The sequence below is a fragment of the Dermacentor variabilis genome, chromosome 10 (assembly GCF_050947875.1).
Source record: "Dermacentor variabilis isolate Ectoservices chromosome 10, ASM5094787v1, whole genome shotgun sequence".
In the NCBI taxonomy this organism is placed as follows: Eukaryota; Metazoa; Arthropoda; class Arachnida; order Ixodida; family Ixodidae; genus Dermacentor; species Dermacentor variabilis.
In genome coordinates this window covers 40906673-40933643 of record NC_134577.1, presented here as the reverse complement: position 1 = coordinate 40933643, position 26971 = coordinate 40906673, and the positions used below count along the sequence as shown (strand labels likewise).

The 26971-nt window shown below is 44.2% G+C and overlaps 2 protein-coding genes across 4 annotated transcripts in view; both read left to right on the top strand.

The window, feature by feature from the left end:
* Positions 1–475: 475 nt before the first annotated feature.
* The window catches only part of Gen (XPG-like endonuclease), a 30011-nt gene continuing 3515 nt past the window's right edge, over positions 476–26971 (top strand). The window contains exons 1-11 of one of the 3 annotated variants that reach the window (XM_075672467.1): positions 476–930; positions 5825–6017; positions 9092–9139; positions 10701–10787; positions 12439–12620; positions 14942–15042; positions 16564–16751; positions 17592–17675; positions 21165–21295; positions 24284–24348; positions 26182–26313. In XM_075672467.1, coding sequence (XP_075528582.1) covers positions 779–930; positions 5825–6017; positions 9092–9139; positions 10701–10787; positions 12439–12620; positions 14942–15042; positions 16564–16751; positions 17592–17675; positions 21165–21295; positions 24284–24348; positions 26182–26313 — 1363 coding nt within the window. In that variant the 5' untranslated portion in view covers positions 476–778. Of the gene's footprint in view, positions 931–5824; positions 6018–9049; positions 9140–10700; positions 10788–12438; positions 12621–14941; positions 15043–16563; positions 16752–17591; positions 17676–21164; positions 21296–24283; positions 24349–26181; positions 26314–26971 lie in introns of all 3 variants that reach the window. The other 2 variants (XM_075672466.1, XM_075672468.1) reach the window with 2 other exon arrangements.
* LOC142560396 (RING finger protein 37-like) lies at positions 925–3162 on the top strand. The gene has a single exon (XM_075672469.1). It carries the CDS (start codon positions 1135–1137, stop codon positions 2968–2970), a length of 1836 nt encoding a protein of 611 aa, XP_075528584.1. The 5' UTR covers positions 925–1134; the 3' UTR covers positions 2971–3162.

Sequence of the window (26971 nt, the reverse complement as noted above, 5' to 3'; positions counted from 1 at the left end):
ACTCTACTCGTAAGTTTGAAATGTGCTGCTTGAGTACTTTGAAACAGTTAACGTCACCTTTGCTTGCCATATTGTACAATGGTGTCAAGACGAGACACACACACACACACACACACAAAAAAAAAACAAAAAAAAAACCTGAAAAGTGTTTTCCATAGTGGAAGCCAACGTTTACAGATAGTTTTTAAAGTATCTATGAAGTATCCTAAATGATTTACAAACGTTGGTGAAAGCGGCTAGTAAACGTGAGGTGAAGTGATAGCGCATTTGCAGAGTTTCAAAATTCGCGCCAACTTCACAATACCGCACATAAAAGTAAAATAAAGTGGTACGCATACGCTATGGTTTATTTTTCTGGTATGAAAAAAAAAGTTGTTTTGCTGGATGCTAGAAAGAAACATGTGCTGAAGGAAACAGAGAAATAAGGAAATAAAGAAACGTGAGTGCTGCTGCGGTCGTTCGTTTGAACGTAATGGCGGCATTTGTCGTTACGCCACAGCTTAGGGGTAGTTTAGTACAATATGGTAGAAATATTGTTTACGTTTATGTAGTGAGCCGGGGTATTGCTAGCCGTACAGTGTGTACAGTTTGCTGACATACTTACCGATGAGATGAGAGACTCGGGCGTCTATTGTTTGCGTGTGCGTGCGCAGTTTTTGCGGTGAAACCAGCGTGGTTTTGTTTTCTTATCATCGTGCGGTACTAGCCTCCGAAAGTGCTGAAACAGTAGGGCGTTGTCGTGCTTCCTGTGTGCGACAGACGCTTACGACTTCGAGTCATGGGTGTCAAGGACCTGTGGGAAGTACTGTCGCCCGTCGCCTGCAAGGTTCAGCTCGACGAACTTCGGGGCAAACGACTGGCCGTCGATTTGAGCGGCTGGATCGTCGAGAGCGAGCAAATGCGTTCCAAGATACGCGAGCCGGTAATTAGGTAAGCGCTTGTGCTCGGTTTCGTACTTGTAGCATGAGGTTCACGTCTTCAACCTGTTCACCCGTACCCGTACCGAATATTTCGGCCTGCCTCTGTGCATGTGGCAGTCTCTTGTTTGCTCGTACTGGGTTACTCTAATCGTCATCAACACCACGTTGTGTTCGATTGTTCGACCACAGAAGTTGAGCTGACGCCGAATGTGTGATGGCCATTGACTTTTGCAGCAAAAATGTGGGCACATTGATCGAGGCGGACCAAATATGCGCCGATGGCTACGACGTCGGCAACCTTATTAGTGCGGACAGGCGTCGTTGCGGTTTCATGGCCGAGTACTTTATAAAGCCCCCCGTCACCGTGCTGCTGACGCTGCCTTGCCCGACCGAGCTGAGTTGCGTAGTGGTCGGTTTAATTCGCGGTCCAGTCAGACTGACCGGCTTCGAGATCTGGGTGTCGCACACTGGTGTCGGCGCTACGTCGCCGCCACAGGACGACTTTGTTATGGTCGGCAAGAAATATGAAGCTACGGGCGACGTCGTTCAACTGCGCAACAGGTGTTACGTTCCAAGAGGGCCATTCGCGTGCCTGATGCGAGATGGCAGAACGCCTTCGTTTGCATACGACTCGCATGGAACGGGTGAAACCCTCAAGACTGCCTATTGCAAATACGTGTGCCGGATAAAGCTGAAACTGACCCGCGCTATGGGCAGCGCCTCTATTGGACTAGGCTCCTTGCAAGTCTGGGGTCAGCCGATGGCTGCCCTTTGCAGCTTAGCTGCCCAAGACGAACTGATTCGCCAATTCCTTAGTAGTTCCGAAACCGTCCCTAACTTCAGTCGTGAACATTCGGCGACTGACCAACGCCGTTTGCACCAGGCGACATCTTCTGCGTCGACTGTTGCGGAGCAGGCGAAGTCACTACCACCGAAGAGCCAGTGGGAACAAAAGGGCGAAGTTACTACCGGCGAGTTTCAGATTCCGACAGACTTTCAGGACGCTTTGACTTTCGAACTGATGACGCAACCAGTTGTGCTGCCAAGTGGCCAAGTAGTGGACCAGTCGACGTTAGATAAGCATGTCGACACAGAGGAAAAGTGGGGTAGACCTCCAACAGATCCCTTCACTGGAATAACGTTGACGGGTATTAATTGTCCCAAAAGCCTTCCTGAACTCAAGAGCCGCATCGACCACTTTGTGGTTCGCAACTTGGAGCAACTGGGGAACATTCCAAGAACGTTGGGAGGAAGTCCGGCTGGGACATTGAGAAGTGCAAGGCCCTCTGGTCTGATTTCGTTATCGCATTCTGAACGTCCCTCATCATGCCAGGCTTTGAATGAGTCTACAGCATGCGTCAGTACGAAAAATGAAACTTGCTCATCTCAGAATTGCCGTAGACCAAGCCATCTTAGTGCATTTAACTCTCAGGGATCAAAAACTGGCATAACCGAACTTGCAGGCAAATTGGGTGCAGCGACTTCTTCCACTTCAAACTTGGTCAACGCGCATTCTAGTTTTGACAGTGTGGATCAAAGAGTGCTTCAGGGGCATCGGATACGCAGAGCTGCAATTTCAAAATTGTCTGTTTCACCCACCGTGTTGCCAAAAGCCATGCCTGTACCGCAGTCGACCAAGCAACATGCCGCATTCATGTCAGATACATCATCAAGCAGCAACAAGCAGAAGTTGGGAGAAGGTGAGAAACGTAAGCTTGAGTCAGCAGCGAATGTTCCTGAGGCCAAGCAACCACGATGTGATCTCAAAACACACGAGGAGCGCCTTGCCGACAGCCTGTCAAGTTCTCTGGCTGAAACACTGCAGAGGATAAGGAACAGTGCTCAGCAAAAACTAAAAGCTCAAGAAACAGAAGGTGACTTGTGCTGGGCATGTAAGATGTCACAGTCGACACATCGTGTGCCATGTGGTCACCACTTTTGTCGTACCTGCTTAATGAATACTCTTAGGAAGGGACAGTGTACCTGTGGCAAGTTGTTTCAGTCATCTGAAGTTGTTAGGGTGCACTGTTCTGAGCAGAATCGAGAATGAAACTATATTTATATCTTGTTCCGGCTTTCATGAAGGGCTCTTCATTTACTGCAGCTGGTAATTTGTGTTTTTGTATTGAGAATATTGTACCGCCATCATAACTCTGTCAGTATTGAAAAGGTGAAAACCTGGTGCTTGTCACGTTTTGTACTTTGTGTTGTAAATGAAGGCCGTCACTGCCTTTCTTGTTTACTTGTGTTGTGATGTGTTGTTCAATCTAACATATTTAATGATTCACTGAAATGCAACTAACGTCTCTGAGACCTATTTAAAAGCAACGCTAAAGGCAAATATTATAGGGACCTTGCAGTGCTTTTTGAACATGGTAAACAAACTTTCCTAGTTGCTGGACGATAGTTCATCTCTACGGATACAAACCGCTTCGTCCGAAAGAGCATATGCCCTTCGAATTCTTGTGCTTACAATTTTGCCCCCTTATGAGCACAATGGCTATTGTTCACACTTGTTAAAGGGGCCTAAACACTTTTCTAGCTAATCACCAAATGACATCACTATTACGTTATATCGCCTCATGAATCTCCTGCTGCAAAACTGTTTCGAATCCTTCAAGGACAAGCAAAGTTAGGTGTAGTTATCGAACCGATCAACAACTTTCTCTCTCCTTTCATTTCCATTAGCGCTCTGGAAGCTACACAGGGCAGACGGTAAGAAGGTGCAATGTCCCACTGGCCCTGCAGCAAGGTTGAATGCCTCGGCAGCAAGATGGCTCATGGCAGCACCCTGTGGTAGCCGTGGTATCTACGCTACGCTTTTCATCTTAGAGGCCATGCGCAACAGATGCAGCAACACGCAACTGTTGTGTTTAGACCAGCAGTGCAACGATGAAATGTCTTTCTGTATTTTTGATATTGCAGACACAATTTTCATTTATTTAACTCAAATGAGCAATAATTGTATTACTCGGAATGTTCTCGTGATCGCAAAATCGCCCACTTTCTGTTGTGCATCCAGCTGCTTGCAATGACGCCGCATGATGAGATTGCATAAACGAGAGCAAGGGATTTTTCTCTGCTTTTGATGCGAGGTTGTAAAGTCCCTGCTGTGTGCGGGGCAATACTATTTTGCTCACATGTTCACAGGAGTCTCATTAACAGATATGCAATGTTTCCTTAATATGTTGAAAAAGTGTTTCAGGGCCCCTTTATGGTGTTACAAATAAGGAGTTGTTTTTTTTTTGGCAGGAGCAAAGATGGAAGAGATCTCGTAACTAATTGGACAGTGGTGCTATCTGGTGGTGGAGAAAAATACCACTCAGCCCATACTATGGCTTCCGAGAGTGAGCTGTGCTAGTGTGACAGACTGATATCTCAAGCCATGCAGAGTGAAGCTTAGCAGGGTGATTGGATAGAGCAGTGTGGGCACTGCTTCATGTTGACACACTGTTCCACACTGATAATTCACTACCAACGACAGTATGGTTAAATTTAGGTGAAATTGGTCGCTGGCAAGGTCGCTGGCAAAATGTAATACAATGAATGCTTGGCAACATCTTGTATTTAACCTATCTGTAGACCTAGCAGGGCAGCACACGGTAGTGCAAATGCTCCATTACTGAACACTGCTCTACATATCACAGCATAGTGACTCAAGCTGTCATAGTGGTGGTAGTGGCCACCTCATAAGTATTAACCCATTAGGTGCCAAGTTATTATGCTGTGACCATTGCCACTTGATAAGCACTCAAACCTTTAGATGCAAAATTATTGCGCTGTAAAGTGGCCAGACAGGTTGAATTTTGTTATTGTCTGATCATTGTCCATTTAATGCGATGTGATATAAGGACAAAAGGAGGATGCACACAAGCATCCATCTCCTTGTCTCTTCCTTTGTCAGCAAGTATATCACACCAAAGTAACAATGGAGCACTAAATAGTATGATCCTTCCTTTCAGTGTTTAACATAACACAGTTTCACATTGTTCTTGCTCAGTTTTCTGTATAGCTTGGCGCATAATGGCTTGGATGCTTACCTTGAAGATCTTAAAATTTTCTGAATGTCAGAAATAATGTTGCAAAGTACCGGGCTAGAAATTTCACTAAAATGTCAACAGACGCACAGGAATACAATTACCTGCAGTCAATACTTCTTCACTCTTAATTCTGTCATGCTTTCAGGCACTCAAACCTGTCAGAGCTAAGTTTACGTGAGGCCTTGGAGAATGAAATGCTGCTTCAATCATGTAATCGTGTAAAGTGCATTAGTGCCAGGCATCTAAAAAATCTGGAACACGTGTGGTGTATTTGGCACATGCCCGGGAGTGACAGACACTACCTTGTTTCCTAGAAAGCATCGGCAAGCGGCCATTGCCATAGGGTGTATGTTGGGGCTCATGGCCAACTAAAAGAGAGAGGACATTGGGGAATGACATTGATATTAGAGCCTTTGGGGAATTTTTTTGCACCCATTCTGGAAAATAAGCATGGAATTGATGACAAAGTAAAGAAACAGGACACATGCTTGGGTGGTGTGTCGTGCCGTTCTTCTGTGTCTTGTTATCCATTTTACATTTTTATTTTTTCTAAAATGAATCGATACCAACCAGCTTGGTTCATGCTGTTCCCAATACCTTGCATTCTACAGACCTAAACATGCATCTTTAGGAAGGCCATCGCATCACATACTTAATAGATGTGTTCTTTTGCTCTTGTTCCCTCCTCCCCTGTGCGGAGTAGCCAACGTAAGTGCAGGGCCAACCCTTCTGCCTTCTCTGCTGTTAAATTGGTTCTGGTACCCAGTTCCAACGCTCAGTTCTATAGTTATGGTACCCGACCCCTACATCACTATGCCTCCAGCTTGTTCAACGGTGCCTGCTATGTTTCCTTGTTGCATGAAGGAACCTATTCTTTCGTTGCAACAAACTACTCGGCTATGGGATCAAGCTGGTATTTGTGCTCGAGGGTACTGCTCCAGAAGTGAAGGAGGAAACGCTGTCGCAGAGGAGCCAAGCACGCGGCGGTGAAGGTTCGAAGGTCAGCGGCGGAATGCTCGCAAGGCGTCGTCCTGCACTCCAAGCCAAGTCAAGTGAGGCAAGTAACCAGAAGGTGCAGGACAGGAAAGAATTGGAATGAAAATTAAATTACAGGACTTAACACCCCAAGGCAACGAATGGGCTAATAGGGATGTTGTAGAGGGGGCTCAGGTTTAATTTTGAATGCGTGGGGTTCCCTAATGTGCACCTGAATATAAGTACACAAGCATTTTTGCAATCCGTCCCCCATAGAAATGTGGCCTCGGCAGCTAGGAATCTAACCTAGGCCCTTTTGCCCACTTGTATAAGGCCACTGTGGTGGGTGCAAGGCAGGAAAAGAGTCGAGAGAAAAAGACAATAAAAACAAAAACAACAAACCTCCTGTCCTCATTCTATACATGTGGCACTAGTGCTAGCTGTCATGATGATGCTTTTATACAGGGCTGGCATTAATGATCTCCTTGATTTGCTCATCACATTGCACTAATGAGAAGATGAAAATCAAAGCAAAATTTTATCTTGCTGAACAACTCGGCGAGTTCTATGCGCTTGTGCAGAGTATGGCTAAACCTCGTGGGCCTTTGAAAGCATGTCAGTGTTCTCTCAAAGTAAATGTTACATGCAAAAGCATGGTGTCACATGAGGACATTATTTTGCACCAAACTTCAGTAAAAAAAGAAAAGTTTATTTTTGCATGTAGGCAGAGATAAAGTACATGCATGTAGGCAGAAATAAATTATCATTTGAGCATAATGAGGCCGGTATTGAACAAACATATTGGATTAGTATGAATGAAATTAGGCATGCTTTTCATTTTACTGGCAGTATATGTTCCAGCACCTTTTGCTGCATTCTCTGATTGCAAGGGGCCAACCAGCATAGAAGGCAATGCCTGATTTGCGCACGAGGCTGAAACCTGCCCTTGTTTTTGTGCTGAAGTCAAAGTGCGAAGGGACAGATTTTTCTACAGGAGAGTTGGTTACCATGAGCAAGCGAGGTCTGAGGTTGCGCCACTCTGTGTAGTAATTGTTGCTGCAATACCAGTTGGGTGCTTCCCTTCATATGAGGTCATTCTGTACGAAACGTGGATGAAACAGCAAGAGATCATTTTATACTCCTAGACCTGTATATGGCATTTGTATGTTGCCTTTGCACTGCCTGCTTCTTGTGCTTCTAAGAAGCTGTTGTGCCACCTATTGGCAACTTTTTCTACCAGTCTGTGGTGTTCCCTAAATGTAAGCTGGCTTATTGAGTTGGTGTGCAAGAAGAATATGGACGAAGAAAATAGGTGATGTTGTGTCATCTCCACTGTACACGGTCAAGTTTATGACCTTTACAAGAGAAAAAAAAGAAAGGTTTGTGCGGGGCACAATCACAAAGTGCATGCACATTCAGTCGATTGCTTATGTGCAAGAACTCATGCAATTGGCATCATTAGAGCAAAGCAGCAATGCAGCAGGTAGAAGGAAAATTTGTGTAATGAACAAAAGATAAAGCAAGCAGAGGAAATGCAGGGAGGTCAACCAAATGAGCATGCAGTTTGCTATCCTTCATTGGGGTAAGGAAAAGGGGAATAGAAAGAGGGAGTGAGAAAACATGAATGATAAACCATGTTTATTCCACATTAAAATGCGTGGAAGACGCTGCGGTGGAAAGGGAGGGGTATTATTGCAAAAGGGGAAGGGTGAGGCTGCCTCCGTTTTATTAAAGAACGTCCTGGAGGCAGCTAAGTGGGGGCCGCATGGCGCTTGTGGTTGTTGCGGAGCCGATCGCCGACCGGTGGTGCCATCGGGTCCTGGAGGAACAACAGCAGTGCTCGCCAGAGCTTGGTGGCATGGTCCGGGGACGTGGTATCCGGGCAAGCCCAAGTCCGGAGAGAAGGCCAGGGTCCCCGCTGTAAGGTGGCCAAGGCACAAAGCCTCGGTGGGGTGTAGAGGTGACACTCCCAACACAGGTGGTTGAGATCAGCATGACATTTGCACGTGGAACAGAACCCACTTACGGGTGTTCGTGTGCCACCACTGCGGAAACGGTTGAGCAAGGGAGAAGCAAACATAGCATGCACAGATCTAGGAATTGAGGGAACAAGGTCCTGGGAAATTAGGGTTAGGGGCTACAGAAGTGTGAAAAGCAGGCATTCTATTTATTTATTTATTTACTCTTTAAGGACATCAAGATATGTCCAGAGTGCCCTGACGAAACAGGCAGATGACCTAAGTTCTATGTGCTAAGTACCCAGTTCAAGTACACCACCACTAGAAACCCATTGTTTTTTCTAACCTTAAGAGACACTAAACTCATTCTGGCATTTCACATGTAAAACTTTCATAGTGAGCCATACTTAGTGCAATTGCCCTTCCTCTTGGCCACTGGCCCAAATAGGCCTCAAGCCATAATTCATTTATATTATTCTCTCTCTTTCTCTGTTCCCAAGCCTTGCCTGATACTCGACCTTCCTGCTGTTTAAATAACGAAATGGGGAGTTGCTAAGACTGGTGCCGTAGTTGGATGGTCCATTATGAGAATGTGGGGCTTGCTTTGTGCGACCACAGATGACGTTGCCAAGGGTTAGTTGGGACTGTTAAATGCACACGCTGTATGTTCTAGTAAAATGGGTTGCAAGCATAAGGCTGACATATTGCTTAGCCGTGATGAGAAATATAGTACTGAGGAAATGAGCTCTATTTTAGAAATGGCCTTGTTGGAAGGAGCCAGCCCAAAGCAATAAGAAAAAAAAAATTATAATCATTTCCGTATTTTGTTACATAATCTATCTTGGACATCTTGAGCTGCTTCATGTGCCCTGTAACTTGGTGTCTCAACGCTATAGCTGCCATATCCGAAGTTATCGATGAATCTTTCTTGTCGCAACTATGAGCAAATAAGAAAGGAAAGAAGCTGTATTTCTAAATGACTCTAGTCGAAATCATCACTGTTCTAGTCTTTCATTATGGTGTAGAGTCAAGTTGTCTGGGTCTGTTGTCCTTTATGTGGAGAGCCATCAACGAATGTAGTGGGGGCAGTCTTTTTTTTTTTTTTGCACTTGCAATGACTTAGAGCTCTATGATATTTGCTTTGCTGTGATTTTAGTGCAGAGAGCTGCTTGACGCCCTGGGTCTCCCCTATGTGCAGAGCACAGGTGAAGCAGAGGGCACGTGCGCTTTTCTTGACAAGAATGGGGTGAGTCATCATTAGTTTTTCTTTTCTTCTTCTGCCCTTGACTTCAGAGGGATGCATCTGGCAGTAAGCTTCAGTCATAAGCATTTGCCAGGGTAAAAGCTTGCCAGTGATTTACCAAACACACATTCATGCTGAATCACATTAAAGAGATTGCAACATGGCAGCACAAGAAATTGGCAGACTTGGGTATGACGAGTGGAGTCGCCAAAAAGGCGCCGCAATGAAGTGAACATACTTCAGTTTTGTAGTCTCAATTCCTGCTTTCTTTATAACATTTAGTCATAACATCTGTCATATTGCCTTCTGTCAGTGCGTTGTGCTTATGTAACAGAAACCCAAGTGGTTCACTATTAGAAGCTCTTGCGTTCATTAGTCAATAGATGCAGGAAAGTGGTACTAGTTGAAGCTGGTCTTTGATTTGCATGAATTCCACTGTGCACACTACTAGATGTTACTTTCCATATCATGCAGAGAGATAAAGAGAGAAAGGTGGTTGTAATTTTGCATGTGGAATGTGTAGCTCATCTATAGGATGCTCGTCTCTCTCGTATATGAGAACAGTGATATCAAAAGTCTTTGCAGGGTACCTGTAATGCCTGTGGGGTTGCTGGAAAAAGGAATGAAGCATTTGCATGTGAAGATGTGCACAAACGTTTTTGGAATGCGGGAACTGTAGCAAGGCTGAGAAACTTTACATTCCAGGGATCCTGTGCCAAGTTAGATGTTGCAGAGCAAGTCCTGATACTCAGTTGCAGGATGGACCCTTCAATTGCAGGTGGCACACCTACGTAACAAAATATTTGAACTCTTCGCAGTTTTTTTTTTTTATTCTAAAATCTGGAGTGGGTATGTGTACTTTCACCTGCATGCCAACGAAGGTTCTTTCCCATATCCCTTAGCTAACTTGTTGTACTGTTTCGAGCTGGCGCCTAGTGTAACAAGATTGCAGACTGGGTGAGTTGGAAGGTATTCACGACGAACAGTGTGCATAAAGACAAAAATTATGCAGTTCGAATGCACAACTTGGAATCTATGCGAAGCGCAGCTTTTGTGAAGCGGTTAATAAAATGCTATAAATTTGCCCATTTAATTCCTGAATTTTTGACGTAAAGGAAATTGGCACTCTTGTGCTATGAAATGTGACACATGCGGTGGTCCCCTCAAGGAGCTAGTTGGCAGTGGCACAATAGAAGCATACGTGCGATCAGGGCTGAATGGTTAGAGCATCAGGCTTCCATGCTCGAGAACTGAGGTTCGATCCCGCCACCGGGCATGTAATTCAATTTCTTTTTTTAAGTGAGCTATTTGATCGGGCAGCAGCAGCACCCAGCTGCCACAGCCAATAAAGTTATGAAAGGTTCACAAAAAAAAGTTTGCTTTAAAGAATGAGGGAAACGCTGGATAAACATGGCCATGTCATCAGAGGCACATATATGACAGCAGAGCAGCAGTTGTCCCGTGTTTTTATGATCTTGCATTTGTCTCCTTGTGAGCTGCCCATCATGAACACGTTGCATGGTGTCACCTTTGCTACTTAGCTAACGTTTTCTGTCTTTGGCAGATGGTGGACGGCTGCATCACACAAGACGGCGATGCGTTTCTCTATGGTGCCAAGACGGTCTACCGGAAACTTTCCATTGAGGACAAGGTACCTTTGTGCTGTAGACTGAAATGGGAGCAGACAACATTTGTAGCAATACCTGGTTATCAAGCACACTCGTGAGCTGGCCACAGCACTCTGTTGCATTGCACTAAATGCTAATGAGAGAGTACGAAGTGAAAACGTTCTGAGCTTGGTGCAGCGCTATGCCAGAGGAGAGATGGGAGTCGATGCATAAAAGGCGGTGACGATGTGGAGGAAACTCGCCGCGGAAATGCATACCTGCCAATTCTCCCGAATTTTTCGTAAGGCTTGCAAATTTTTTTGTACGAATGTTGAGTGAAGCTTTACAAAAAATAAATTCTGTAGAGGAAAATGTTTCAAAGGGGTTGGTAAACGGGGACATGCAAAGAGCAAAATAAGGCATGGAAGAAATAAATTGTAATGATAGGTGCACTGTCTTCTTGTGGAAGTGCAAGACTCGATATAAACCAGAGAGTGCTTGCTTCTAGCAAGTTTATTCTGAGAATTTCCTGAACCAGGTGGAATTGGCTGCGGTGCAGTCTTTGAAAAAGTCACTGTAATCTAAAAACATTCTCTTGCTTGTCAGTCGGCACTGGTCCAAGTTTGCTGCCGCTTGTGTGCTGCGTCTAGTGATAAATAAGCATTAAGCAACTGTGTATATATCCCAAGAAGGACGCTACATGGTACTCCCCCACCCCCTTTTCAATTTCTATCTGTGGGATTCTTACCTAAAGTTGGCAGGCTGGCACGTGTGGAAATGCATGTGGGAAGAGTGGGATGGGATGACCTCATAACAGGGCTTTGATGTCTAGCGTGCAAAGGTGTAGCTGGGAAAAGAGAACACTGAAACAGCTTGAAGAATGACAACTGTAGGTGATGATGATCATCATCAGCCTATTTCGTGTCCACTGCAGGATGCAGGCATCTTTTGTCGATCTCCACTTGCTCTTATCTTGTGTCAGCACATTTCATTGTATGCTTCTATGTAAGTGATACATACAAAACAAATCAAGGAAAGGAACCGCAAGAAGAAAATAAACAATTAAAAAAAAATAGAGAAACATAATGGAAATAGAAACAAAGTAGAGAAAATAGAGATCATTGTTGGTTGCCATAGTCCATTTTATTTTCAAGTGCTACTGTTGCTTGAGCACTGGTGTAGTTAGTTGCATGCGACATGAGAAGCATAAGGTGCCCTAGGCATGCAGCATACCTTGCAATTAAATGTTTGCACATTTTGCAAAGCTCAAGAGAATCCCACATTTTTTATGCATCTGGAAGCTCACAGATATATGTAATTGTTTCAGCACAGCTTCGTAAGTGTAAAGGAACTGTTTCCAATAGCTTGTTGACTCTTGGATGAGACTTTGTACATTGAGGTTGGCACAAACAGTAGAAACTATGCAAAAGTGCAGTACAAAGCACTAATTGCATCGTCCTAACATCTCTGTTGTGCCTTTGTCTGACAAATGGCTAATTGTTGATATCATGAGCTTGATTGAAATCAGGGGATTTGTCTTACCATCTGCGTGCTAAATCTCTGCAGCCAACTAGACTCATGACTGGTTAACATCCTGCCTTCCTATATTCCTCTCTCTCTCTCTCTCTCTCTCTCTCTCTCTCTGCAGCATCTCACTAGCTAACACTGTACTACTTGTTTGTGAAAAAATTTCAGGACCCGCATGTCCTGTCCTACAAAATCGAAGACATTGAGACAAAGCTCGGCCTGGATCGTAGGAAGCTTGTGGCACTGGCTGTGCTTGTTGGGTGCGACTACTTTGATGGAGTCCGCAGCGTTGGAAAGGAGACAGCGCTAAAATTGCTAGACAAATTTGGAGATACTGACTCCCTTGAAAGGTGAGAATCTGAAATCTGGACCACTCTGGAATCAAGTTCTATTGGTCGAAGGGGTTGAGACTTTTTGAAAAATTATTGTGGGACTTATGCTAAGTTAGTAAGGATTGACGTGGTACAGCCACCACCAGGCTTAACCTGAACCACGAAGACATGTCTACAGTGACTTAACTTCAACAAACATGAGATATCAGGAGCAAACATTGAATGCTTTGGAAGGAAGACACATTAAGCTAGCATAATTCAAGGCACATCAACCAGAAATCAACAGCATGCTCTGTAAGAGAAGCAAAACGCTACTGAAGGCTTGTTTGGGGTCAATATGATAGATTTTGCATGTGGGCATAGTTGCAAATTTTGGTTATACCCTGGAACTTGTATGGCACCGTCCAGCTAGAGCTTATGGAAATAATTTTTCATTATTCATTATTGGAGGAAATAGAAGAAATTGAACTTTCCTGTTACTTGCCACCAGGAGGTGAGCGTCAGCCAACAGAGACACTCTCCTCCTTTGCCTGAACTAGCTTATCGCGGCATTTATTCACTGCCTTCTCCCATACCAGAGCCAAGGGACCCCATCATGTTAATGTGACAATGCCCACCTCCTTTTTTTCCTTCTCCTTTGTTGCTGTGTGATGCATTTCCAGTGGTGGAATTTCGCATTTGATGATTAACTGAAGTCACATGCTACGGTCGGAGCTTTCACAAGCAGCCCGTCTTGCATAGAGGCGTTTATGCATGGGACCTTGACTCTCGCTTGAAACGCGGCTCCCTCGAGAGGAATTGCACGCGTGCTTTTGTTTGACATTTAGAAAGCTATGAAAGCAAAGCACACACAGGACTGCATGTAATAGGTCTCACGAATGAGTCCCGCAGTCTCATTTGCATCTTTAGAGGAGCCCTGAAACACTTTTGAACATACTTAGAAAACATTGCCTACCTGTAGGAGAGGCTCCTGTGAACACGTTAGCCAAATATTATTGCACTGCACACAGTAGGGAATTTACAATCTCATGTCAAAAACTGTAAAAGATAGCTTGCTCTCTCCTCTGCAATGTCGTTATGTAGCGTCGTCGCAAGCTGCAATGCCCACCGACAGCTATTGGCTGATTTCTTGATCATGAGAGCATTCTCAGTAATACTGGTATTGCTTATCTTGAGTTAAAGAAAAGAAAAATCTCTGCTCTGCCAGTCTACACACGACAGTTGTGCTTAGCTGCATCTGCTGCTCATGGCCTCCGAGGCAGCAGCGGCGTGCTGCGTAACATAGTCTACCGCGTCTGCTAAGGGGTGCTGCGATGAGCACTCACACCACCGAGACTCTCAACTTTTGGGTGGGGCTTTGTCACTTTGGCTTTTCCCCTGTGTAGCTTCCATCATGCTCGTGGACACTAAAGGAGAGAGAAAGAGGCTCATCGCTGCAATAACTATGCCTAACTGCACTTATACTAAGGATTTAAAAAAGATTTCCGACAGGAGATTCATGAGGTGACATCCTCTAATGGTGAAGTCATTATATGATTAGTTAAAAAGGTGTTTTAGGGCCAGTTTAAGCTGTAAAATAAAAAACATGGCATCTTAGTTACTACAGCACTTCTATTAAATATAAGACATGAAATACACTGCTCAGCCTTAGATTCCAATTTTATTTTTTTCATGTACTCTTCCGTGTTTTGCCAAATGAATAAATGTCACAAGTACTAGCGATTCTTTAAAACTGATGGTAGCGCTAAAAAGGACGGACACACGATGAAAAGACGAAATGTCGTCATGTCGTCTTTTAATCGTGTGTCCGTCCTTTTTAGCGCTACCATCAGTTTGAAAGAATGCATCACCAACTAGCCCAGCACCAAGTTTTATTGAAGTACTAGCAAGCTCATTGATTCAGTATCTACGGTGAGAAACCAAAACGGAAAGTGCTGTTGAGCTCTGCCGTACTACTTTGCGCAGGAACGCAGGAGCTCTGCCCCTGCCGCTTTCCCTTCATTGCCATTACGTGAACACTTTCTCAGTTTTATATGAAGTGACATCAAATTAACATGGTGATGAGACATCAAATGCATCTGTACAACCATTTTCATGTACTATATGAACCGACTCCGTAGTGTATGTTGCACTGGGTTGTTACAGACAGAAAACAATAGCACTAAAAGTCCTAGATGGTGACATTTAAATGCTTCGTGAAAGAGTCTACTGGATGTCTAACATTTTAGCTGCTCCCATGTTCCAGAAGTTCTTGTGGTGGGGCATACACAAGTCCTAAGCTGTGGTAGTGTGACTGGCTTTGTTATTCGAATTCTGACAGGCAGGGGTCTTTGATGCAGGCTACGAGACTGGACGCGGGATTCGAAGTATTCCGATCTGCAGGAGGTGCTTGACAGAAACTGCAAGAAAAGGCAGCACTGTGGAAACTGCCAGCATCCTGGTGAGTATCAGTGCTGTTGGCTTTTGTTAACCTGTCTTGCCTGATACGGTTTCCCTTCATGTGTAGAATGTACAGCTGCAGGGGCCTAGTCATGTGTTTCATGATGCATTTTGTTCCTGTCCTTTGAGTTTCCTGTATACAAGGGGGGACCCAAAAATAACCGGAATTTCTTCATAGAGACGATGGACATTATCTTTTTTAAATACAATGTTAATCACCCTCAAAGTACTCTCCATTAGTACTAATGCACTTGTCCAAACACTCTATTGTTGGAAGCACCTTGCAAGTTTGGCCTCTTTTATACCTGCTAGCGCAGTCGGGACATAGCGTTTAACTTCAACATCGGCAAAACGCTTGCATTTCGAATCCCTTTTTATCTGACCGAACAGGTAGAAGTTCGCAGAATCTGGTGAATAGGGCGCATGGGTCAAAGTAGTCGTCTACATTGAGGCGAAAAACCGCCGAACACTGCGAGCCGTGAGCTTTGTCATGATACAAGAACCACTCACCGGAATTCCACAAGGTCGTGCTTTTTTGAGCCGCAGTTATGTGGAGCCATTTAAACACCTCCAAATAGAACTGTTGGTTGACAGTTTGGTTTAGAGAGACAAATTCTGAGTGTACGATCCCCTTGATGTCAAAAAAGCAAGTCAGCATCGTCTTCAAATTTGATTTAACCTGATGAGCTTTTTTTGGACGAGGTGACTTTCATTGACTTATCTGTTGTTTACTTTCGGAATTGTACCTATAGCACCATGACTCACCACCTGTGATGATTTTGTTGAAAAACTCTGGATCATCTGTGACTGCGTCCTTCACTGTATGCGACGATCCCTTTGCTCTTCGGTGAGAAGTCTGGGCACAAACTTAGCAGCCACTCGTTGCATTCCAAATCGTCGGGCAAAATACACTGAACGGAGCTCCAAGGTAAGCTGGATAAGTCTTTGAGTTGGTCGATTGTTCTGTGTCGATCTCCCTCGATGAGATCACAGATTTTAGCGATGTTGTCCTCGGTTCGCGCACTTGAAGGACAACAGTAATGGGGCTGATCTTCAAGGGTCATTTCTCCTCTTTTAAACCAAGCAAGCCATTGATACACTTGCGTTTTACTGAGAGCATGTTCTTTGTAAGCTGTTCACATCATCACAACAGTTTCTGCTGCGTTCTTGCCAAGTAAAAAGCAAAACTTCACAGCCACACGAGTTCACTACAGACACACACACAAAACTGCCAGAAAAACAATGCGCGTCATTATTGGTTGATGCCACTTGGCATACTGACTTGGGAGAGGTCCTCCCACAGCGCCCTAGCAGTGAAACCTCATACTACAAGTACACAATGCGCAGGAGTACGCTTCCGGTTGCTTTTGGGTCACCCCTCCTATGTGAAGCTAAGAATGTTTGTAATGAAGAAGATTCCCGCATACTGTTTCCAACTTCACTACCTGTTGGCTTCATGCAAACTTGACTAAACTTTGAGCCATCAGTTCAACTGATTCATGTTGCACCTTACTCGTACCAGGTACGCAGAAGTTGCACCACGCTCACGGGTGCATCATGTGCTCGACTGATGCTGCCTGTGTAAAGACAGTGGTCTCCAACTGCACATGCGAGTGGCATAAGGCAGAAGCTGTGAAAAGCCAGTGGAGGACAGAGCTTGATGTCCGAAAGAAGGCGCTCGACCAGTATGACACGTTCCCTCCAGAAAATGTGCGTTTTCATGTGATAACCTCTTGCTTATTAGCAGGCACTTAAGTCTAAGTCAATCTTGATAACAATTCATCAATTCTAATTACTTTTGCGTTCCTGAAATTCTCAGTTATAATCACTTGTCAATACCATGTAATGTTGTAAATGTATCTGCATCACCTTGTGTCTTTCTCGGAAATGGTGGGCGTGTTTTAAATTCTGTTGAACCTTGCAACCTTGCAGTAACACAATGATTAAGAAAAAAGAGTATACAATTTTGAGTGCCACTTTACCTGTTGCTGTTGGCAATATTGTGCTTCTTTATCTTTCTTTAATTTATTCTGTAAACTATTTTTGGTGCCACAAATGTGTTTTTTTCTCAGTTGGAATAGGTTGCGAGTCTTGCAACTTTATAACAGAATTTTTGGGTCCCACAAGTGATTGATTTCTATCTGTTTGAATTAAGTTATGACAAGTGAACTTTAAAACTTTCATCATGCTGTGCATCAAAGCAGTTACACTTGTAGTGCAAAGCAATGACAGCGATAGCTGTATTTTGTGCACCGTCATTCACTGACTGCATGCCAGATTATGAATAAATAACTAGAGGACAGCCATTGGTGGCTTCTAGCAAGCATGAAGTGAAATGTGTTTGCTGTGCATACTGCCTTCTAGGGAGTTCTGAGTGAGACAGATGTGCAAAACCTGTCGTACCAAGTGCAATACACTCCACATGGAAAGGAGCGCAAATTGAAGGGCCTGTACAAAGCTACAAAGCATTGCCCGAGCAAACACCTTGCTTCTGTTTTTGCTATCCTGTAGAGGGCGCCCTAAACAAGTTTTGTACGGCCATCCACACAGGTCATATCCGAGTTCCTGACCGACAGGGACGACATCCCGGGCGTTGACAGCTGCTGGCAGTTTCCTTCTGCAAAAAAATTTGAGGTGATTGTTTGTTGTTTACCTGTACTGTCCCCATCTTTATTTAGCTGGCATGATTAATACTTTAGGACGTATGTTTTCTAGAAATCCAGCAACATACAGGAATGAGTATGATGCCTTTCAAGGAAAATTATTTCCGATTAAATTCTTGGAAAGAACTTGCTAAGAACAGACATAAACGTGCCAGTGTTTATGTTCCTGGTGTCCCCTCAACTCATCGGTTTCTCTCAGTTGGAGAGAGAGAGAAAAAAACTGTTTGTAAGAAGGCAGAAAGGTCGGCCTGAGCTGTAGTATCCTCTAGCCTGCTACTCTGAACAAAAGGAGGGGGAACGGGAACATAAGCATGTGATGAGAGGTGATGGTGACATAGAATAGGGATGCACAACAGTGATAGAAAGTTCAGCATTTTGATGATTATCAAGAAAGTAAAAAAAAAGTGTCATTCAGAAATGTCAACCAAGTAGCCACTGGGTTCCAGATCCTGGCTGGTGTAGTGATTGACCTGCAACTTCGTACAATGGCGTCAAGAAGAGGCTCATATGGGCTTCTCACGTGTCACCAGAGTTGAGGTGCTGCCAATAGCAGTGCCATGCCTACCATTCCTTTCTTCTTTCTACAGTGTTTGAGGCTGGCATCATAAAAAGGTGTCAAAAGGTGACAAAAGAATGCTTACAGGATTTCAGTACAGGGAAGCGTGAAAGATGGGACAAGGCGAGACAGACAGGAAATGGCTTACAGGATCTGTGGGATGCATTAATAGCCACTGCTTCCCCACTTCCTAGAAAATCTTGAATGGTGTGCAGGTGTGTGCCCAATGGCTGATATCTATGGGTCGCTGTACTTCATGGAATGCCATTGCTGATGTTACCTAAGGCAGAAAAGATGAGCATAGGTTTTGAAAGCTGCGGCGGAGCACAGTGTGGATTTGGGCTTAGTAACTCATGGTAACGGATTACCAGCAGGAACAAAAGATGAAGATAGAACGACAGGATGAGCACTAACTTTAATTCGCTGCACATTGTATTTGCTCCTGCTTTTTCTTTCGACAAACACATCATTACGCTCATTAAAGGGGCCCTGAACCACTTTTTATTGAAGTGGAGAAAGACATATGAAGTGAAAATAGGCCATTTCAGAAATTTCAGAAATACTTTGCCGCGAAAGGTACTTCAATGCGTTCAGCGGAAGCGGAGTTAATGGTGATCAAGCATGACTGTCTCTGTGCTCCCATTCCTTCTTCAAAGCCTTGCACTATGAAGGCTGCGGCGCAGCGGGGCTTGACCACGATGCTCTGCCCTAAATGTCGGCATTCTAAATTTTGGATGTTAATTTCGATGCCACAACTTCTGCCTTTGGTGCCTATGACGCGCTAAACATAGGCCAAATGTGGTTGTCCTCTGAGAGCCACAGTGCGCTTAGCCGGTGGACTTGTGGTGGCACCCCACGGTGGCCGCAGTAACTACGCCATGTAGCCGACTGCAGCTTGATGTCAGCTATCGGCCAATAGCAGCCGTCTAAGGGAATGACGAAATAGTGCGTCTAGAAAAGAATGGGGACAGAGCTTTCTGTTGAAAAAGAGCATTTGAGAGAAAGGTGACTTCGCGATCCGCTTGCAATCTCCAGGCACTGCGTACGACAGGAAAACTTGGCTGAGATGTTCACAGCAGTGTATGCTACCCACGGACTGTTATTTCACTAAGCCTGAGGGAGTGGTTCAGGGCCCCTGTAATGGTTGAAGAAACCTAATGGTTTCTAGGAACCTCGATGTATACCTAACTAACTGGCAGTCTATCAAGCAAATGCTTGAAACATTTGAGGACATTGATTCCTTTGGAAACACACCTCATGCTTAGAACGACAGAAAGCTGAGCTAGTTGGTAAGGATTCATTATGCAAAATAGAAGTGAGGCGTGCAGACAGGACACAAGAGTAGAGAAGTGGACAACTCGAATGCCGACTATCAACTGAAGGGAGCATTGAGGCGAAAAATGAAAGAAGACACAAAACTGTGTCTTCTTTCATTTTCAAGCATGCGCAGATGAGTTTTGTGTCTTCTTTCATTTTTCGCCTCAGTGCTCCTTTCAGTTGATAGTTGGCGTTCGTGTTGTCCACTTCTCTACTCTTGTGTCCTGTCTGCAAGCCTCACTTCTATTTTGCATAATGACACCTCATGCATTATATCTGTTACTCCAGGAGAGAGTGAGCAATGCATTATGTCAAATTGTAGGTTCCCTGCTGTGCACAGGGGAACAATATTTGGCTTACACAATCAACCTGCTGCCACGGTAGTCAAGTATGTCTGCACCCTTGTCTTTCCATGGCAGGAATGATTGGAAACATTTGTGTTACCTTGGTCAAAAGAAAGTGTTTCAGTGCTCCTTTAATACACATTATCATATTCACAGCCACACCCTAACCTCTGAACGTCTTTCACATGCTTTGAGAACAGCAGGTCGAAAATCTTTATCAAGCCTGACCATTATGGTTTTCCCCTGTAAGCAAGTGCTCATAATTAGAGGAGGTGTGTTAGGCATCGATTGGATGTTGTGTCGATAAGGAAGTCTGGCCTAAGCATGTTTTTTGACTAGTCTTCTCTCTTGGTCGAAGCTCCCCTTTTGTGGGAGCTTTTATTTAGCGCCATGTTATGATGCTGCACTGTCGTTTCACGCAGAATAAATAAGAAGTGTACCTCATCCGTGGCTGTGCCAGGTGAAAAACACAGATTTCTTACAGTGAAAGCAGCAACAAGTAATGCCACCTGCTGTCACGGTAGTCAAGTATGTCTGCACCCTTGTCTTTCCATGGCAGGAATTTCACCTCCGTGAGATGGTGCTACTGCTCTCTGCTCTGAGAAAAACATTTTTTATATCTGACAACGCTGGCAAACAGCATATATATTCATACTTCTGACTTATTCTGAACAAGACAGACAAGCACTGTATCCAAACATGGCATTGTACAAAGTTCACCAGAAAAGACCATCTTTATGCAAAATTTCAAGCTAAATGAGTAAGTAGTTTATTTAGCCACAGGAACTATTTTTGATGGATTTCGTTTTTGAGGCAACATGCCAATATAGAGGTGCTGCTGCCACCCACTGCTCTCTTGCAGCTGCAAACAATGTTTGTTGGTTGTGCCTTATGCATGTGTATTGGACTGAATGTTGCATAACGAGGAGAATAAATAAGGAATCGTGGGAGGCACTGGGCATTTCGTGGCCTTGCAGAGCTTCAAGGCATGCTTTAGTTTTGGATTGCACCGTAACTGGAGGTAAACTTCCCTGAACAGTTGGAGTAGTCTTTCGTTTTCATTCCGCAGTGGAAATTCATTTAGTAGTATGCTGTTTCTATCTGGCAATCTTGGAATTCGCAAAATCGGAGTGTGACGCAGGCACCTGCTCAAAGGTTAGGATAGCGTTTATGAACCAACCAGTGGTATTTGCCATAGCACAATGTGGTCATGAAGGTAATGTAATGCCTGTTGCCTTTGAAGGATTTCATGTACGACAAGCTGAGCTGGGGGCCTGCAGAAAGCCGGGAGAAACTGTTCCCCCTATTGACCCGCTGCCACCTAGAGCGAGGTGGTAGCAGCTGCGAAGAGGTTGTCACTTTGAAGCCCGTAAAGTAAGTTGCTTCATATTGTGCCGGGAAAATGTTCACAGTTTCATCATTGCCTTCTTAAGTTGCAACTGTCAGTGTCCCGAGCCCGTTCTTCATAAAGTCCGGGCTCATTGTTGTCATTGCGGCCGCCAGCTTTATCTTTGACCACAACACTATTTAATTTTGTTTTGAAACAACAAACCTATCCTCAAAATTTTACCCTGCGGACCCCTTGGTCCGTTTATATGCATACAGCTCTTGCGGAAATCAAATAGCCTGGGCCCGAACGAGGAGCCATGTCGTTGCATACACCATCATCACCTTTCACTGCCGTCGGTGAATAAAATGGCACCGAACAGCTGGCACTGCACTTTCTCGTGCAAAACGCAATAGTGGGCAAGAAACTGAGCCGAGACAGAGTCGGCAATGCGAAAGAGGATGGGAAAGCATGCATCGTTTCCATGGGCCTCGTTCTCTGCTGCTTGCAGTTTGTGTGAGCTTTGTGAGCCAGAAAAGCCAGTGCAGCACTATGCAATAACGAAACCACTGAAACGCGAAAACGTGGGTGGTGCAGAGTCGAGCGAAAATGAAACCTTTTGACCACTCACGTTGTTGTCAAACAGTTTCTCTAAGAATCGAATAGAAGCAGACAAGTGTAGCATTTTCTTCCATCTCGTAATGCAATGCAATGATCTTTCTATAATGACTGGTTGAGCACTAGTGAAAGAGTTATAATGAGGAGTCGCTGTGTCATTGGGCCACTACTTGAATGTCCCGGCGTAGTCCCAAATTGCACGCTGCATTTACCTCAATTTCTCGATTACTAAAACATTGTTCTCGATCACATTGATGCCTTAAACGTTCTCGAGCATTAATTTATCGCTTTAGCATGCCTTAACCCTTTGACTGGCAGCACAACCATGTTGTTGACCTTACAAAAATATCTGGAAACACTATACAAAACCAAGTATCAGTCTGTGCCTTTCAATTTACCTTAATTTATGTACCTGCTCAACAGTGATAGTCAGAAAAATGTTGACCGTGGGTAGCAGCTGATGTTTTGGTGACAAAACTTGAGGACTGCATCGGTATCGTCTTAGCGGACATGGTTGTCATATTACCGCTAATGCAAAAATTTTTTCCTTTGTTTAAGAAAGCTAGTAATTTTTTCTCCATCGAGGTAAATCTCAAGAACACACATTTAACTTGCCAAACCAAGTACCAAGCACAAGTTTTGGACCATACATTTGCATCTAACCAGCTGGTCAACAATATTTTCAACCCGGATTATCTCACTTAGTTTTTAGAGAGACCATTTAATATTTTATTTGGTATGTATTTGAACAATATCAAGAAGAAATAAATCAATAAAAACATTCTACGTCAAGTGCTTCTTATCTCGCCAGCTAAAAGGTTATGTCCCTTTAAAGGGACACTAAAGAGAAATAACAGATCAACTTATACTGATAATATTGATATGGAACAGCCGGCACAGTGTGGCTGCACTGAAGAGAAAGAAGACGACGTGTGTGCCCACTTGATATGGCGTTGCCATTTTGGCCTCCGTTAGCTCCCCTGTAAATAAATTGTAAATAACATTGGGTATCAGCTACATGTAACATTAATTTGGTGGAGGCGGACGTTCCCCGTACCCGTCATGGAGCTTCGCAGCGACAGTGCAACTTTGGCTCCTGCTGGCAGCACTTCATATACGCAAGCGTCTCTGCCTGCTGCCCTGACCTCCGTCGCCGTTTCCCACCCTCGGGATCCTGGTGTTTTCACCGGAGTCGGCAATCCTGATGTTGACGACTGGCTCTGCTTATACAAACGTGTCAGCACCAGTCACAGGTGGGAGCCGACTATTATGCTTGCCAACATTCTTTTCTACCTCGACGGAGCTCCACTGGCATGGTTCCAGACTCATGAAGAGGAGATCTCGAGCTGGGATCTCTTCAAAGAGAAGCTCCGCGACCTTTATGGCAATCCGTTCCATTGTCAAGTCTACCAAGAAAGCCCTTACCACACATGTACAGACGTCGACCGATTCCTATGTGTCGTACATTCTCGACGTCTTGGTCCTTTGTGCCAAGGCTGACCCGAACATGTCTGAGGACGATAAGGTTAATCACGTCCTCAAAGGCATTGCTGACAATGCCTTCAATTTACTGGTGTTTATGAATGTCACCAGTATCAATAGGATCCTCAAGGTGTGCCGCCGTCTCAAGAATGCTAAAAGCCGCCGGGTATCCCAGCACAACATCAGACTTCCCAACACAGCTGCTACGTCATCCTGTGACGACCTCTTCCACCAGCCATCACGATGTGACGACTTGACCCGCATCATTTGTCGTGAGGTCGAAGCAGCACAACCGGTGGCCCCTTCATTCCACTCGCCCGATCATTCTCCAGTGACAATCTCCTTGATCGAGGCCGTCGTCCGTCAAGAGTTGTCCAACGTCGGCCTGCAATCCATTCGTTCTGTACGCTCGGAACCTCTTTCTCCACCCACGTCCCCACTCCGCTCTTCTTTCTCCTCAGTGCAGCCACACTGTGGTGGCTGTTCCGTATCAATATGTTGTTTTGATACTCTATTTGTATTGAATACATGCAGTATATGTTGATTACTTCAAGAGAAAATGAAGGTCAGTGTTCAATTCTTTTTTAATTTCGCGCCGTAATATACTATTGCCGATACATCATTAAGACAACATGATTTTTGAAGTATTTCTTTAGTATTTTGGCTGCTGTGACCCAGTATAAGTTCTTGAAACTTGCTCAGTTCAGTTTTTGGCTCTTTTTGAACACAGTGTAATGCACCTTCAACGATAAAAGGTTTACTATGTCTGAGCAGCTTTCTTTATGCCTGACCATGAAATGGAGAAATTGTCATCACCTTACAGATTTCCATAGGACTGATTTGCTCACCGTTAAAAATGCATTTTGATTCTCTTGACTAAGGATTCAGACTAGCTGCTGTGTTGAGAATGCGTTGTTTTCTCATCACGTGACTAGGATCGTCAAGGAACGAGTGCGGAAAAATGCCGACTTCTACGAGGTTGAATGGCTAGCCACCGAATGTGAGTCGCGAAGTCTATTTTCTTTCATTTCTCACTGTTTCGTAATTTGGCTAGTTAACAGAAAATCATTACAGGATGCAAAGCTAACTAGCATTGTGCAGATGGTGGGTGTCTGCGTAGTTGTATCCGGTTTAGACTGCAGAGCTCTAGCTTTCGCATGAATGCGCTGCATTGTGCTGCTGGCCTTGATGGGACGACGACCGAATGCAGGATGTTGAAAACACATATCAGTTGTTCAAAGCATGTTTACCGGTCTTTTATCAGATGCTGACTTAGGGCTTGTTGATGTTGGTGTGGCTTTACACTTTAGAGCATGCAGGCGCAAGTGCTGCACCCTGGCAGCAATAATAAAAATTAATACAATAATATGTGTCACAAAAGAAGGAAAAAGGTATGGTAGAAACCACAACCCGTGCCCTCTGGTGCCACTTGGAGCAAGAGCAGAGACACAGCCACGTTGAGCTACTAATGAAGAACCAAACACTGCAAGATCTGGGAGTTAAAAATTTGACTATATATTGGGTTAATTTGTGCATCAGAGGGCAGCCAACACTCAGCAATAGTGGCGGCATAGTCATTGGCATAGTCATAGGTTGGTTAATCTAAACTCATGGGTCAAGTTTGTTTGTTGTTTGTACATGTGTCACCCTACATTACAGAGAAATCGCTGACACTCATCTAGGTTTGAGAATGTGCAACAGTATTCATGTTATGGGTGCATTCTGGTTAGACAAGCCTCTTTCACTTTAAACTAGGCAACAACGGTCAATGAATTTCAGACATAGGCATGACTTTTGCCTAGCAATAACTTGATAAGTGATAATATGATGAAAAATGGTCGCCAACTAAAACCAACAGAATGTACATGTGACATTGCATCCCTCCTAAATAGCACAGGGGCAGTAACATGAAAAGGTAGACCACTCGCATTCCTTTTGCCATCGGCATCGTCACAGAAAGATCTCCGCACATGCAGCAGGTCAGCCCACATGTTGCTTCGTTTTTTTGCACTTCAGCCACTCACCGCAATGCTCTGCAGCCATGTCACATGTGTCATGATGCGAGTTGTTGCTTCCATGTGATTCCTACATTTCGTAGGAAAAAAAAATTTTGCAAGAGTTAAACAGCATTTATTCATACTTGGACCGGCAATGATGACTGTTGCAATGCTATGAGAACCGTCAGCACCACTTCCCAACCTTTGTGATAGTTGTATAGCTTTGCACCAAATAAAGGGAACCAACTGACGAAATTGCATATGGCATGAAAATACTTTCCTTGTGTCCGACATTTGTTATAAGCATATATTTGTTACATGCCAATATCGGTAACAAACATTTCAGGTTTACTTTGATATAGTACACGCTAATTTATTATCCGTGTTTGGTATGAGGCGTGACTCTATCATGTGACTTAAGCGGTGAATAGTTTTTAGCTGTGCCAGAAGGCCTGCCAATTAAAGAAAATTTTGGGGAGTTGCAGGTTTTTACTATGAAAGCTCTGCTTCCACAAATACTTGAATCTGGATTGCAGACTAGTTGGCTCCTAAAGCCTATTAGTATATGTATATCTGTAAGCTGCATACCGTAGCAAATTTCAAAAGCTCCACTCGCTGTGCTTTGCCCTTGCCTCTTCATCTGCTCAACTGTACATGCATTGCACAAGTGCTCTTCAGTTATTGTACTGGACTTGTTTCTTGAGAACAAAGTCTTCAACTGAGGGTTATATGGAGGTTCTACTAAGTAATCGGTTTAATAAACTTACTCAAGGAGCAATCACACTGTTTCTGCTGTGGAAACATGCCGACCAGTTTGCACTGTTTGAATTTCCTAGTGTGGACACAGTCATCACCACCAAACACTTTGGAGCCCCAGGAGCTGTTTGAGGATGTCTATCCAGAACTGGTGAAGGCATTCTATGATGAACAGAACCAGAAGAGCAAGAAGAAAGCTGCGATTACAGATGGTAAGTGGTGAAAGGTTTCTTTGTGAGTGATTCATGTGACATATTATGGAATTGTATGTTACTTTAGGCTATTGCAGTGTCAACATAGTGCCATCGGCAAAGTTTATGAAAAGAACATTGGGACACTTAAACAATAATGAAGTTTTTAAAATAAACACAGTAATAGTTTGACAGGCATCGACAGCAAGTACAGTAACTGCGAAAGAAAAGTTAACCAATCGTCTAGGAGAACTTGAACTCCTTGGAGAGAATTTAGCCCATGTACTGTATTTTTGCGCATACAACCCGCCATCTTGTGTAATCTGCACCCCCAATTACAACAGCCTGGAAAGAAGAAAAAAATATATATATTCCCACGTGTCATCCACCTACATACAACATTGCTCAAATCTTTGCAAAAACAGTCTGCATTCGCGGATGCACGACTTGTCTATGTCGTAGTTTTGGTGATGCTAACAAAGCTGTATTCACTCGTCGGACGTTATCGCAGGCAAATCATTCACATTATATCTGACGTGAACCGGATCACTTTGCAGCTAGCAGTCGCACAACAGCGGATGACAGTGTGGACAGAGAAGCCCTCGCATCGGCAATGGCGACGGAACAAATACGACTAAGCCAAAAATCCCAGTGGTGGTTTATCGCAAAGCACTTCTCG

Excerpts from the sequence above, each read along its gene's own strand:
- LOC142560396 (XM_075672469.1), top strand. The coding sequence starts at position 1,135 with ATGGCCATTGACTTTTGCAGCAAAAATGTGGGCACATTGATCGAGGCG.